The sequence below is a fragment of the Bufo bufo genome, chromosome 11 (genome assembly GCF_905171765.1).
Source record: "Bufo bufo chromosome 11, aBufBuf1.1, whole genome shotgun sequence".
Classification (NCBI taxonomy): domain Eukaryota; kingdom Metazoa; phylum Chordata; class Amphibia; order Anura; family Bufonidae; genus Bufo; species Bufo bufo.
Window position 1 is genome coordinate 20,580,239 of NC_053399.1, and position 14,925 is coordinate 20,595,163.

The following is a 14,925-nucleotide window of genomic DNA, read 5'->3' on the forward strand; positions in this document are numbered from 1 at the left end:
TAACTAATGAATAAAGGTATGAAGTTTTGGTGTCTCTTTACAGTGTGAGCTGACCACACTGAGTAAATGTGCCAAAAAGTAATTGTCTGCCAACATTCTCATTGGTAGCCATCTAACTACATGAATTACCCTAAGTGCCCTGGTTAACCTGCAGATTCTTGTAAAATTATTTTATAAATTTGATTTATGGTGTTAAGGTAAGCAACTTTTTTTCCAGCGTTAGATGCAGTATATTTTATATCAAAGAAATTTCATGATCTGTGATTCATTTTCCTGAAATAAGGCATGTGTATCGCTGCAGCATTTACTGCTGACTGTTATATGATCATTTTTTTCACCCCAATTTTTCCTCTTGAATTGCAGTGAAGGAAAGTGAAGAGAAAGAGGTTCTTCTGAAGACCAATCTGACTGGCCGACAGAGTTCAAGTTTTAAGCTTTCCTTTTCTGGAGGGACGAAGACAAACCTCACCAGCCAGTCCACAGCAAGCAGCTTACCGGGTTCACCCGGCTCTCCTGGCTCTCCCGGTTCCCCTGGTTCTCCTGGTTCCCCTGGATCAGTTTCCAAAAGCACACCCCAGACGGCAGCTATTACAACAAAGGTATTTAATGATAGAGATATTAGAGATCCACTGAGCGATTAACCTTTGCCTGCCAAATATTGAATATGCAATTCCCCGGTGGAAGCTGTTTGCCTTGTCTCGTGCAGGGGTTTCATAAATTTGCATTACTTGTAGAAAACGGATGAAAATAAAGTCACCTATGACCTATTCCAAGGTACCACTTGGAACCGAACCAGAGTTCGAGAAATGTTTTTTTTTACAGTACAAATTAATTTATGAAGTTATTAGCCGAAGTCTTGCGAGACTTCACAAAGCAATACCTTTGGCTCATCGGAGCCAATACATTCTAATGCTGTATGGAGCTCCTGCTCCGTGCAGTATTGGAACGAAGTTTTATGCGAATCGACTTTGAATGTTTCATCCAAAGTCGATTCGATGATCCCTAATCATTCATCAGCTATTCTTTGGCTGCACTTAACTCCCTGGCAGCAGCACAGTGTGTGTATATATGTATATGTGTGTGTGTGTGTACATGTCTTTGATAAAAAAAAAATGTTTGGGTAAAAAAAAAATGGTTTGGGTAAAAGTTATAGCGTTTACAAACTATGGTACAAAAATGTGAATTTCCGCTTTTTGAAGCAGCTCTGACTTTCTGAGCACCTGTCATGTTTCCTGAGGTTCTACAATGGCCAGACAGTACAAACACCCCACAAATGACCCCATTTCGGAAAGTACACACCCTAAGGTATTCACTGATGGGCATAGTGAGTTCATAGAACTTTTTATTTTTTGTCACAAGTTAGCGGAAAATGATGATTTTTTTTTTTTTTTTTTTTTTTTTTATTACAAAGTCTCATATTCCACTAACTTGTGACAAAAAATAAAAAGTTCTATGAACTCACTATGCCCATCAGCGAATACCTTGGGGTCTCTTCTTTCCAAAATGGGGTCACTTGTGGGGTAGTTATACTGCCCTGGCATTCTAGGGGCCCAAATGTGTGGTAAGGAGTTTGAAATCAAATTCTGTAAAAAATGACGAGTGAAATCCGAAAGGTGCTCTTTGGAATATGGGCCCCTTTGCCCACCTAGGCTGCAAAAAAGTGTCACACATCTGGTATCTCCGTATTCAGTAGAAGTTGGGGAATGTGTTTTGGGGTGTCTTTTTACATATACCCATGCTGGGTGAGAGAAATATCTTGGTCAAATGCCAACTTTGTATAAAAAAATGGGAAAAGTTGTCTTTTGCCAAGATATTTCTCTCACCCAGCATGGGTATATGTAAAATGACACCCCAAAACACATTCCCCAACTTCTACTGAGTACGGAGATACCAGATGTGTGACACTTTTTTGCAGCCTAGGTGGGCAAAGGGGCCCATATTCCAAAGAGCACCTTTCGGATTTCACTCGTCATTTTTTACAGAATTTGATTTCAAACTCCTTACCACACATTTGGGCCCCTAGAATGCCAGGGCAGTATAACTACCCCACAAGTGACCCCATTTTGGAAAGAAGAGACCCCAAGGTATTCGCTGATGGGCATAGTGAGTTCATGGAAGTTTTTATTTTTTGTCACAAGTTAGTGGAATATGAGACTTTGTATGTAAAAAAAATAAAATAAAAAAATCATAATTTTCCACTAACTTGTGACAAAAAATAAAAAATTCTAGGAACTCGCCATGCCCCTCACGGAATACCTTGGGGTGTCTTCTTTCCAAAATAGGGTCACTTGTGGGGTAGTTATACTGCCCTGGCATTTTCCAGGGGCCCTAATGTGTGGTAAGTAGGTAAATGACCTGTGAAATCCGAAAGGTGCTCTTTGGAATGTGGGCCCCTTTGCCCACCTAGGCTGCAAAAAAGTGTCACACATCTGGTATCGCCGTACTCGGGAGAAGTTGGGGAATGTGTTTTGTGGTGTCATTTTACATATACCCATGCTGGGTGAGAGAAATATCTTGGCAAAAGACAACTTTTCCCATTTTTTTATACAAAGTTGGCATTTGACCAAGATATTTATCTCACCCAGCATGGGTATATGTAAAATGACACCCCAAAACACATTCACCAACTTCTACTGAATACGGAGATACCACATGTGTGACACTTTTTTGCAGCCTAGGTGGGCAAAGGGGCCCAAATTCCTTTTAGGAGGGCATTTTTAGACATTTGGATACCAGACTTCTTCTCACGCTTTGGGGCCCCTAAAATGCCAGGGCAGTATAAATACCCCACATGTGACCCCATTTTGGAAAGAAGACACCCCAAGGTATTCAATGAGGGGCATGGCGAGTTCATAGAAAAAAAAAAATTTTGGCACAAGTTAGCGGAAATTGATTTTTTTATTTTTTTTTCTCACAAAGTCTCCCTTTCCGCTAACTTGGGACAAAAATTTCAATCTTTCATGGACTCAATATGCCCCTCAGCGAATACCTTGGGGTGTCTTCTTTCCAAAATGGTGTTATTTGTGGGGTGTTTGTACTGCCCTGGCATTTGAGGGTCTCCGCAATCATTACATGTATGCCCAGCATTAGGAGTTTCTGCTATTCTCCTTATATTGAGCATACAGGTAATGAGATTTTTTTTTTCCGTTCAGCCGCTGGGCTGAAAGAAAAAAATGAACGGCACAGATTTCTTCATTCGCATCAATCAATGTGGATGAAAAAATCTCTGCCAAAAAAAGAAAAAGGAGGGGAAAGGCGTCTGCCAGGACATAGGAGCTCCGCCCAACATCCATGCCCACTTAGCTCGTATGCCCTGGCAAACCCGATTTCTCCATTCACATCAATCGATGTGGATGAATAAATCATTGCCGGGATTTTTTTTTTTATATATACAAAGTGTTTGCCAAAGTATATGAACACCGCCACCTCCTCAGCTCATATGCCTCGGCAAACGTATCTTTTACTGCAGAGGAGAAATCTCGTCTTGCAGCGCCGCATACACCGACTTGCGTGTAATCTGACAGCAGCACAATGCTTCTGTCCGAATGCACATCAGTGCTGCAGCTAGTCGATCGGTTGGTCCACCTGAAAGGTAAAAAAAAACAAAACAAAAAAGAAAAAACCAGGCCGCAAAGCAATAACTTTATTAACTTTAGAACAGAACATATTAACTTTTTTTAACTTTTGTAACTTTTTTACTTACCGGTAATTTTTTTTTTGTTTAGTTTTTTTTACCTTTATAGAACAAACCTCTCCTTCCCCATGGGACAATGTGCAAAGCGCAAATCGCCCAAAGATGTGGCGAAGTACGTTATGCACTTTATCCCAGGTGAAAGGAGAGGTTTGCAGCAGCTGTGAGTAAAAGGGCCCTAATAGCCCTGTGTGCCTGTCCTGTGAGATGCAATCCCTATGCTAGGTGTACCTGTGTGTGGTACTTCCGGAAACACTCACCTAAGCATAGGGCAGGGTGGTCAGGGCAGTCAGGACAGAAATAGCGGGTGTCACGCCTTATTCCACTCCTGCTACAGACACGACATTTTTTTCGGGGTGGCGGTTGGGTTGAGGTACCAGCAACGACACTGGGGAAATGTCGCTCGTGTAGACGGCTAACTACACTGGTGGATGGGGCCACGGAACCTCCTGGGTAAAGGAGGTTCGCGATGATCTCTTCCTGGAATTTGAGGAAGGATCCTGTTCTCCCAGCCTTACTGTAGAGAACAAAACTATTGTACAGCGCCAATTGAATTAAATATACAGACACCTTCTTATACCAGCGTCTGGTTCTGCGGGAAACTAAATAGGGAGCCAACATCTGGTCATTGAAGTCCACCCCTCCCATGAGCGCATTATAGTCGTGGACTGAGAGGGGCTTTTCAATGACACGGGTTGCCCTTTCAATTTGGATTGTCGTGTCTGCGTGAATGGAGGAGAGCATGTAAACGTCACGCTTGTCTCTCCATTTCACCGCGAGCAGTTCTTCGTTACACAAGGCAGCCCTCTCCCCCCTTGCAAGACGGGTGGTTACAAGCCGTTGGGGGAAGCCCACGCGACTAGTTCGCGCGGTGCCACAGGCGCAAATCCGTTCTAGAAACAAATGCCTAAAGAGGGCCACACTTGTGTAAAAATTGTCCACATAAAGATGGTACCCCTTGCCGAATAAGGGTGACACCAAGTCCCAGACTGTCTTCCCACTGCTCCCCAGGTAGTCAGGGCAACCGACCGGCTCCAGGGTCTGATCTTTTCCCTCATAGATCCGAAATTTGTGGGTATAGCCTGTGGCCCTTTCACAGAGCTTATACAATTTGACCCCATACCGGGCACGCTTGCTTGGGATGTATTGTTTGAAGCCAAGGCGCCCGGTAAAATGTATTAGGGACTCGTCTACGCAGATGTTTTGCTCAGGGGTATACAAATCTGCAAATTTCTGGTTGAAATGGTCTATGAGGGGCCGAATTTTGTGGAGCCGGTCAAAAGCTGGGTGGCCTCTGGGACGGGAGGTGGTGTTGTCGCTAAAATGCAGAAAACGCAGGATGGTCTCAAATCGTGTCCTGGACATAGCAGCAGAGAACATGGGCATGTGATGAATTGGGTTCGTGGACCAATATGACCGCAATTCATGCTTTTTTGTCAGGCCCATGTTGAGGAGAAGGCCCAGAAAAATTTTAAGTTCGGAAACTTGGACTGGTTTCCACCGGAAAGGCTGGGCATAATAGCTTTCCGGGTTTGCGGTTATAAATTGTGTGGCATATTGGTTGGTCTCTGCCACGACTAAGTCCAAGAGCTCCGCAGTCAAGAACAGCTCAAAAAATCCCAGGGCCGAAGCGATTTGAGCCGTCTCAACCCGAACTCCAGACTGGGCGGTGAAAGGGGGAACTACAGGTGCGGCTGAAGTTGGTGACTGCCAATCAGGGTTTGCCAGCACCTCAGGGACTCTAGGGGGTCTACGGGCCTGTCTGCGCGGTGGCTGCGACGGGGTAACTACTGCACGTGCCACCGTACCAGCTTCAACTGCCCTTCTGGTGCTCGCCACGTCACCATGTTGTACGGCAGTGCTGGTACTAGGTCCAGGAAGGGCTGCGCTGCTGGTGTATGCCTCACCACGTGATCCGGCAGCGACAGCCCCACTCTGCTGCTCTTGAAGCGGATCCTGCATAACCTGTGGTCTAGCGACACGGGGCCGGGTACGCCTGGTGCTGCCAGGGACCTCAACCTCCTCGTCCGAACTTTGGGTCAGAGAGCCACTGCTTTCTACAGGTTCATATTCTGACCCGCTAGATTCGTCAGATGAGGGTTCCCACTCCTCATCCGACTGGGTCAGAATCCTGTAGGCCTCTTCAGAAGAATACCCCCTGTTTGACATTTTGGACTACTAAATTTAGGGGTATTCCCTGAGACTACCCAAGAAAAAAAGCAAACCTGTCTTACAAAGGGGAGGCTAGCGAAGTACCGGAGGCCGCTGCGGTTGATAAAAAATATCAAAACTGATTTTTTTATCGCCGCAGTGCGTGTAAAGTGAATGTGCAGTGATCAAAAAATAATAATTTTTTGTCACTGCGGTGGGGCGGGCGTGGGTGAACGCACGTGTGGGCGACCGATCAGGCCTGATCGGGCAAACACTGCGTTTTGGGTGGAGGGCGAACTAAAGTGACACTAATACTATTATAGATCTGACCGTGATCAGTTTTGATCACTTACAGATACTATAAAAGTACAAATGCTGATTAGCGATACGCTAATCAGCGAATAAAAGTGACTGCGGTGCGGTGGGGTGGGCGCTAACTGACGCTAACTACCTAACCAAGGGGCCTAAACTATCCCTAAAACCTAACAGCCAATACCAGTGAAAAAAAAAAAGTGACAGTTTACACTGATCACTTTTTTTCCTTTCACTAGTGATTGACAGGGGCGATCAAAGGGGTGATCAAAGGGTTAATTGGGGTGCAGGGGGGTGATCTGGGGCTAAGGTGTGCTGTTTGGTGTACTCACTGTGAAGTCTGCTCCTGTGCTGGATCCAACCGACGAAAAGGACCAGCACAGGAGCAGACAAGCCATATAACAGATCATATTTACTAATATGATCTGTTATCTGGTTTGTGATTCGATTTTTTAAAAATCAGCAACCTGCCAGCGACGATCATTGGCTGGCAGGTTGCTGATGCAACTCTCCTCGAACTTTTGCCGGCCCGCGATGCGCATGCGCGGGCCGGCTGTGACCGAAATCTCGCGTCTCGCGAGAAGACGCGCCGGCGCGTCCACTCGGAATGAAACAACCACCTCCAGGACGCGTCTGTGCGTACAGCGGTCCGGAGGTGGTTAAGGACCGGGTCATTTTTCACCTTAAGGACCAGACAGATTTTTGCAAATCTGACGTGTCACTTTAAGTGGTAATAACTTTAAAACTCTTTTACTTATCCAGGCCATTCTGAGATTTTCTCGTCACATATTGTACTTCATGATGGTGGTAAATTTAAATAAAAATATTTCATTTTTATTTATAAAAACAAAACAAAATTTACCCAAAATTTAGAAAAATTCGCAACTTTCCCAATTTCAATTTCTCTTCTTTTAAAACAGATAGTGATACCTTTATATAATAGTTATTACTATACATTTCCCATATGTCTACTTCGTGTTTGGATCATTTTGTGAATGCCATTTTATTTTTTGGGGACGTTAGAAGGCTTATAAGTTTAGAAGCAAATCTTGAAATTTTTCCGAAAATTTCCAAAACCCACCTTTTTAAGGACCAGTTCAGGTCTGAAGTCACTTTGTAAGGCTTACATAATAGAAACCACCCAAAAATGACCCCATCACTTTTTGTGAGGCAAGGTAACAAAAAAATAGCTGTTTTGCCTCTTAGTGAAAGGTTACAGCCAGCTCACCTTCCGATCCTGTGTGACGGTGCACGGGGCGGACACAAGCCAGTCCAGAGGTAGATACACGATAAAAAGAAAGCTCCGGCACCAGAAGGACGTGATGAAAAATTCCCGGTCTTTATTCAGATCACCAACATACAGGTGCAAACAGCGACAGTGACACTGAAGCCCACTCGTCCCCACGATCTACGCGTTTCGGACAATGTTGTCCTTAGTCATGATCATTTTCGTTTTGCCTCTTATTTAATTTTTTTACAATGTTCATCTGACAAGTTAGATCATGAGCTATTTTTATAGAGCAGGTTTATGGACACGACAATACCAAATATGACAACTTTTTTGGGTTGTTTGTTTCAGTGTTGCCTAATAAAGCATTTTTGAAAAAAATAATAATTTAGTGTCTCCATATTCTGAAAGCCATAGTTTCATTTTTTTTTTTCAGTATGAGATGACTGGTACTATTTTGGGGTGCGTATGACTGATCCCCTGCTATTATACTTTTTTTTTTTTAACGGTGTTCACCTGAGGGGTTAAATCGTGTGATATTTTTATAGAACAGGTTGTTACGGATGCGGTGATACCTAATATGTATACTTTTTTTAATTTAAGTTTTATACACGAATATCATTTTTGAAAAACAAAAAATAAAAAAATCCTGTTTTAGTGTCACCATAGTCTGAGAGCCATATTTTTTTTTCTTTTTCTTTTCTTTTCTTTTTTCTTTTTTTTGGCCGATTCTCTTATGTAGGGTATCATTTATGTGGGATGAGATGATGGTTTGATTGGTACAATTTTGGGGTGCATATGACTTTTTGATCGCTAGCCTTTACACTTTTTGTGATGTAAGGTGACAAAAAAAATGGCGATACCTAATATGTGTGTGTGTGCCCTCAGAAGCTTGATGATCGCGCAGGCCGCAGGCGGTACTGCGCCAGCACGAGTTTTCTGGCCGTCGACAGGAAAAAGGACGGGGCATTTCTAGAAGGTAGACGATGACGTGGGGAGGGGGCGCAACCGTTTGCCAGGGCTGTGGGAGGTTATTTCAGGATCAGGAGGCGTTCTTGGGATTCAAATTAAGCCGGGCTGGGCACTGCAGGGGGGGCGTCACTGGGCACCAGAGAGGAAAAAAACTCCCCTCTAGGCACCTTTTGGAGCTTCATTAGCATATCATAAAAAGGGCTTTTTTTATCAAAAGGACAAAACGAAATAAAGTAAGAAGACGACTGCAGGAAATAAGATACTTTAGTGAACATGGCGATGGTGACAGCTTAAAATGGAAAAAGCAGGTGACAGATTCCCTTTAAAGGGTTAATCTGTCTGCTTTGTTGTTGGCCGTCCTGTGTCCGCAATACCAACTAAACGACTCATTGAGTGTGGCCCGACCGCAGCAAGGCTGCGTCACCACCACTCCAAAAGGTATTACTCTTTATCAACTTTTTGGCAGACTGCTAGTGCTAATTAAATGTTATTCTTATCAAACTTTACAGGGAGGCCTTGTGGGACTAGTAGACTATCCAGATGACGATGAGGAAGAAGATGACGAAGAGGAGGAGGAGAAGGAAGAGACTGTACAACTCAGTAAGAAAGCAAGGCTTGGCTCTTAATACCAGCAATTTGTTTGGACAAATCCCATCAAACAACTGATCTCCCACAACAACCGAAAATCCACCGCAGCCGGGCACACCTCGCTGTGAGCGAGTCTGACACAAACCAACATGTAGATATCTGCTCATAAGTGCCAATTCCCAGGAGCACGAGGGAGGGAAGACATGACATTTGGAAAGGACTTAGACGCCTTGTACTCTCCCGCAGACCACACATTGCCCTTTTCTCAGGGAAGGAAATAAAGTCAAACAAAAATAAATAAAAATAAAAGCCAACAGGGCAGGAGTTTCTTGTTGAACTCTCGATTGGCTGGTCAGATGCTCCGAAGCTTAACGCAAGAGGAGGAGAGAGGCTCTGAGATGGCGCCGTTTAGAAGAGGAAAGTCTACAGCTATATATACAATGGATGCCAGCACTTCTGATTGGGTGGATTGTTTCCGCCTATATAGGATTCACACATCCTGAACGTTTTTGTTTTTTTTCCTTTTCTTTTTTTTGTCATTGCATTTGCCACAACTGGTTTTAAAAGAAACCCTTGGGTGGGGTGAGCCGATTATATCATTCATTTTCTTCAATATTTTTTTTTTTACAGTTCTATATCCCCCATATGCCCTTAAACTGCAGCTTTCTTTTGAAGGTGTAGGGGAAAATCTCAACCCCCATGTTGATTAAAAAAAAAATAATTGAGTGGAATTCTAGATGTGGTCAACTCGTGTCATGATTTGTATCATTTTATATTCCTTTTTCCCCACCCTGGGTGTATGCTGAGTTGTTGAATCTATATTTGGGACCATTAAATTTTTTTTTTCATGTAATTTGATTCTTTTTGTGATGGTTACATGCTTTCCACTGTTTGTCAGTAGCAGAGGATTTGATGTTGAAGAATGAAATCTGGTTTAAAGGGAACAGGTCACCTGGATTTTGGGTATAGAGCTGAGGACATGGGTTGCTAGATGGCCGCTAGCACATCCGCAATACCCAGTCCCCATAGCTCTGTGTGCTTTTATTGTGTGAAAAAAACGGTTTGATACATATGCAAATTAACCTGAGATGAGTCAGAGCTTGAAAATATGACTCTTCTCTGGTCACACAAGTAAGATATGACTCTTTTATGTTAATTTGCATAAAAGGCTGGAAGCACAAAAATGCATAATACTTATTGAATTTGTCTGCAAATGAAATTAAAAGTGTCATTTATATGTTTAGGGAAACACAATGAACGTTTAGAAACGCTTAGTGAGGGTAGCATAGTAGAGGTGACAAGTTCCCTTTAAGTCACACACATCCAGACTGTGGGTGTTAACCATAATGGCGCTGCTCCATTCACAAATGTTACGTTGGTCTTTGTATTGATCCATATTTTGTAACCAGCAGACACCGGAACGTCACAATGGATCCCTTTGGTTTTGCACAAAATTGTCTTAAAATGTGTTGTTCTCATCCGCTGTGACAATGGAAATAGTGTGTCAGTAATACAGTATATATGTGGAATTTGCCAAAAATATCATATGGCTTGATACATTTCCAGTTCTCAGGAGTGAAAAGCAATATGTTTACACACTGGGTATTTTCCAGGCAGAAAAACCTCTGGACTTTGTGGGGGAAAAAAATCAGAATGCACATTGACCTGCACTTCAGATTTTAAATCTACAGCGTGTCAGTGTATGTTGTAGATATCTACCGCAGAGTTCAACCTTTGAGATGCATAGGTTGAAAATCGTAGCAAACTGCATCAAACTTTGCATGTCTGTCAGATTCTGCAGCAAATCTGCAATGGATTTTTTATTTTTTTTTCACTGTCCTCTGTTGACGTGCCATTTTTAATGGAGTTTTTCCAAGAGCTTTAAAAAATTGGCACAGGGACTGTATCCTGCTAGTCATGCAGCAGTCATGTCACATCCATCATTCACGTGACCACTGCAGCCAGTCATCAGTGATGGAATGATGGACCCTGACGTCAACGTTGCTGGGACAAATGGAACCGGCATGGTGAAACACATTATTTCAGTCGGCACTGTGCTTTGTGCTGGTTTTTTATAATAATTATTATTATTTGGAATACCTATTGACAGGGATTATGTAATGCTCTTGTGCAAAGTGGCCAATGCCATACATGTCTTGTTTCAAGTGAACGGACGAAAAATTCCGACATATCACTTTTTTGGCAGAGAGCAGTCTGCCATTGGCTATCAGAAACTTCCATAAAAGGGGTTATCCTGGTAAATATAATGATGACCTACCCTCAGGATAGGTTATCATTATGAAATTGATGAGGGTCCAAGTCCTGCTACACCCGACGATCAGCTGTTACAGGTAGTCGTCTCCCTCACTGGAGCTCTGTTGAGCGCAGACGGCTCCCGCCATCTTAACAAGCTCAGCCTCATTCACTTCACTGCAACTGCAGTGACCAATGTTTAGTGACATCACATGGCCTAGGAAGAGACCGCAGCACTCATGGAGCACCAGCCTCTTCTAGCAGCTGATCGGAAGGGGTCTCGGGTGTCAGACCCCTGCTGATCTGATATTGATGACCTATCCAGAGAATAGGTAATCAATACTAATTACCAGATAACTCTTTTTACCTGTCATATTAAAAGATGGTCATCTGAAATGGTAAAAAGTGGTCATTTTGGATGACTTATCTGCAGTTTCACAAAATTGACACATTTTGCAATTCATTTTTTTGTATATACACCAAAAGATAAATGAGCAGTCATGTAACCTTAAGCCAGAGGTGATTATGTCAATTATATCCCACCAAAAAAAAAAAAAATTCTCATCAACCTCCAATTGTTACAAATAAGTTGAACTTTATAGAGTATAATACATACAAATAAAAAAAAATTAAGAAAATTCCTAAAAACTTAGCAGCAAATATCAACCCCTAGAGAGGACAAGGAGGGGGCGGCAGTCTGTCCACCACGATCAGAATTCACTTAGGACAGTAGCTATCACAATGTGCTAATGACACACAGCTATAATGGTATTCGAGGCCCAAAGGGGCCGTACAAAAGTAATACCCGATGTTCAACTAATAAGTAGTAAGCAGCAGTGTCCCGAATACATTGCACCATCAAGATATACCAATTTCTCGCTCATATCATTGGGGGACACAGGACCGTGGGTATAGCTTGCTGCTGCCACTAGGAGGCGACACTAGGCTGAAAACTGTTAGCTCCTCCACTGCAGGCTATACCCCCTCCAGCCTGGAGAGAGCATCTCAGTTTTTAGCTTAGTGTCATAGGAGGCAGACCTCCCTGCTTAGCAGGGTGGCTCTTTTGGAAATTTTATTTTTTAGGTTCATGGGGCACAGATTCGCATGGCGTCTCTGTCTCCCTGGGAGGCTAGCAGCCTCGCTTCCCTGCTTCCCACCAGCAATAGGGCCACCTACTCACCAGCCCTATCCTGCCTGGACCCCTGATGCCTCTGCCAGCGGTCGTTAGGTGGCCCTGCTGGGACAACATCTAAGGGCGAAGTCCACAGAAGACAGGTGAGTATTACTCCCCTCTCTCCCTCCCTTAGCTCCTCACCCCTGTCTGGTGGGTAGCGATCTCCCTCCTGCGGCCTCAGCGATCCTCAGCGGCACAGCACTGCGGGGGTTAATGTCGGCAGCATCGCGGCTGCAGCGGCTCTGCTACTACAAGGAGAGCGGTCCGATCTCTCCCCCTTCAGCACTTTTCCTCCCCACTCCACTTCTTAAGTCTCCCGGCATCTCCTGAGGCAGCATGTCCGGTGCCATATTAACCCTCCTAGCATGCGAGTGGGGGGGGCGCGTGGCTTCTTCCCGGCTGTTTCCTCACACGACCCGCGTGAGGGGGCAGAGCCTATTTTCCCGCGCGGGTGGCAGAGCCTATTTTCCCGGCGCGGCACTCCGGAAGACCTCTCCAGCGCTCCCTTGCCACACGGACACAGGACCTGGGACTTCTAATGGTAGGAGATCGCTACCTCCTCCAGCATAGAGAAACCACACAATGTCAGACCCAGCCAAGACCCCTCCCCAGGCACCCTGCAGGGCCACTTATTATGCCTGCACTTCATGTTCTGTTAAATTCCCTCGTGGCCAGTCACTCTCTCACTATGCTCTGCATGTCAGGCGACCCCACAGAGCCATCCATCCATATTGTCACAACCCACAGGAGTTCAAGACACCTCTGGCTGTAGAGAACCTGACTGGGCAAGGTCCCTGTCCCGGGCAGTAGAAGACCTCTTAAGTCTCCCATTCCACCCTTTCATTACTGGGTCATTTGGTAGAGAAATCACCCACAGTGCAGCCCTCACCTTCGCAAGGCGCACAAACTAGGAGCAGGCTTACTAGCAAGCGTCCCAGATCAGGTAGTCATTCCTCTTCTCACGCCTCTGTATCCCATCCCGGTTCCCGATCTCAGACGTCCTCCATTTTAGGTGACGCACTATCCAATGGTGAGATTGCGGATTCAGATACGGAGATGGACCTGGAGCAATCTTCCCAGATTGCGTCTATGGTAGATAGTCTGATTTCAGCTATCCGGGACACTTTCCAAGTTCAGGAGGAACTCCCAGCCACCAGGGAGTGTCGTTTTTGCGTACAAAGCAGACCCCTAAGTCCTTCCCTGTACACAACGATTTTTCCGTTGTCGCAAAGGCTTGGGACCAGCCAGGTTTGCGCTTCATTGTCCCAAAGCGGTTAGACTTGCTCTACCCTTTTCCAACTGATTGTGTGGAAAAATGGGCCTCACCTTCGAAGGTAGACCCACCGGTCGCTCGCCTCGCCTCTCCTCTCTCCAGGACCCAGTGGATCGGCGTATTGACTCGATATCGAAGTCGGTCTTTGCAGCCAGTGGTTCAGCCTTACGCCCGATCTTCGCATCGGCATGGGTAGCCAAGGTGGTTTCGGAGTGGGCCCTCCGTTTGAACCAAGACCTTGCGACCAATCTTCCTCCGGCAGAACTCCAGTCCTTGGCGGTACAAATTTCCCAGGCAGGAAAGTACCTCTGCGAAGCGTCTTTGGACGCGGGGATGATGGTTGCCCGCTCCTCGGCTCTCGTGGTATCTATCCGCCGAGAAATATGGCTTAAAATCTGGTCGGCGGATTCATCCTCCAAACGTTCTCTTTCAAGACTTCCCTTTGCCGGGTCTCGACTCTTTGGTATCCGGCTAGATGATATTATTTCGAAAGCAACAGGGGGAAAAAAAGCACCCATTTACCGCAACCCAAGGCAAAACGTTCCTTTCGTCCTAGGGTCACATCTTCCCGTTATCAGTCCTTTCGTAGGTTTGCGGGCACTCGTCCGGCGGCACCACCTGCATCTAGGCCACCCAATCGGGAACAGCGAAAAGGCCCATCCTTCAAACCACAGCCAGCATGGCGTCCGATAGCGCAACAGCCTCGTTCCGCTCCCGGGAAACAGCCCTCAGCATGAAGGTCCTTCTTTTTCAGGAAATGTGGCGAACTCATATATCGGACGCTTGGGCACGAGAAGTAGTGACATCAGGATACAAGATAGAATTAAAATCTATCCCACCCAACCGTTTTTTCCTCTCCCAGCCGCCCAAGGATCCAGGTCGGACGGCTGCTTTCTTCCAAGCAGTCCAGTCCCTTCTCATACGGGGCGGGATAATTCCGGTCCCCCTTACACTAAAGATTTACGGGTTTCTATTCGCCTTCCTTTTTGGGTACCACGAAAAGGTTTGATGTTCGCCCAGTGCTGGACCTCAAGATAGTGAATCGCTTCCTCCGCATTCAGCGGTTCAAGATGGAGTCACTCCGCTCCGTGATTGCCTCTTTGGTACAGGGGGAACCCATGGCATCCATAGATATCCAAGACTCCTACTTACACGTTCCCATCGCACCCGCGCATCAACGTTTTCTTCGTTTTGCCATTCATTCATGTCACTACCAGTTTGTCGCCCTGCCATTCGGCCTAGCGACAGCTCCGAGAGGGTTCACAAAGGTTCTTGCCCCCCTC

The 14,925-nt window shown here is 45.2% G+C and overlaps 1 protein-coding gene across 1 annotated transcript in view; it reads left to right on the forward strand.

Moving 5' to 3' along the window:
* PPP4R3A (protein phosphatase 4 regulatory subunit 3A) overlaps positions 1-9,749 on the forward strand; it is a 58,551-nt gene extending 48,802 nt beyond the window's left edge. Inside the window, exons 14-15 of the mRNA XM_040412101.1 lie at positions 364-599; positions 8,864-9,749. Coding sequence (XP_040268035.1) covers positions 364-599; positions 8,864-8,980 — 353 coding nt within the window. The 3' untranslated portion in view covers positions 8,981-9,749. The remainder of the gene's footprint in view (positions 1-363; positions 600-8,863) is intronic.
* The last annotated feature ends 5,176 nt before the right edge of the window (positions 9,750-14,925 follow it).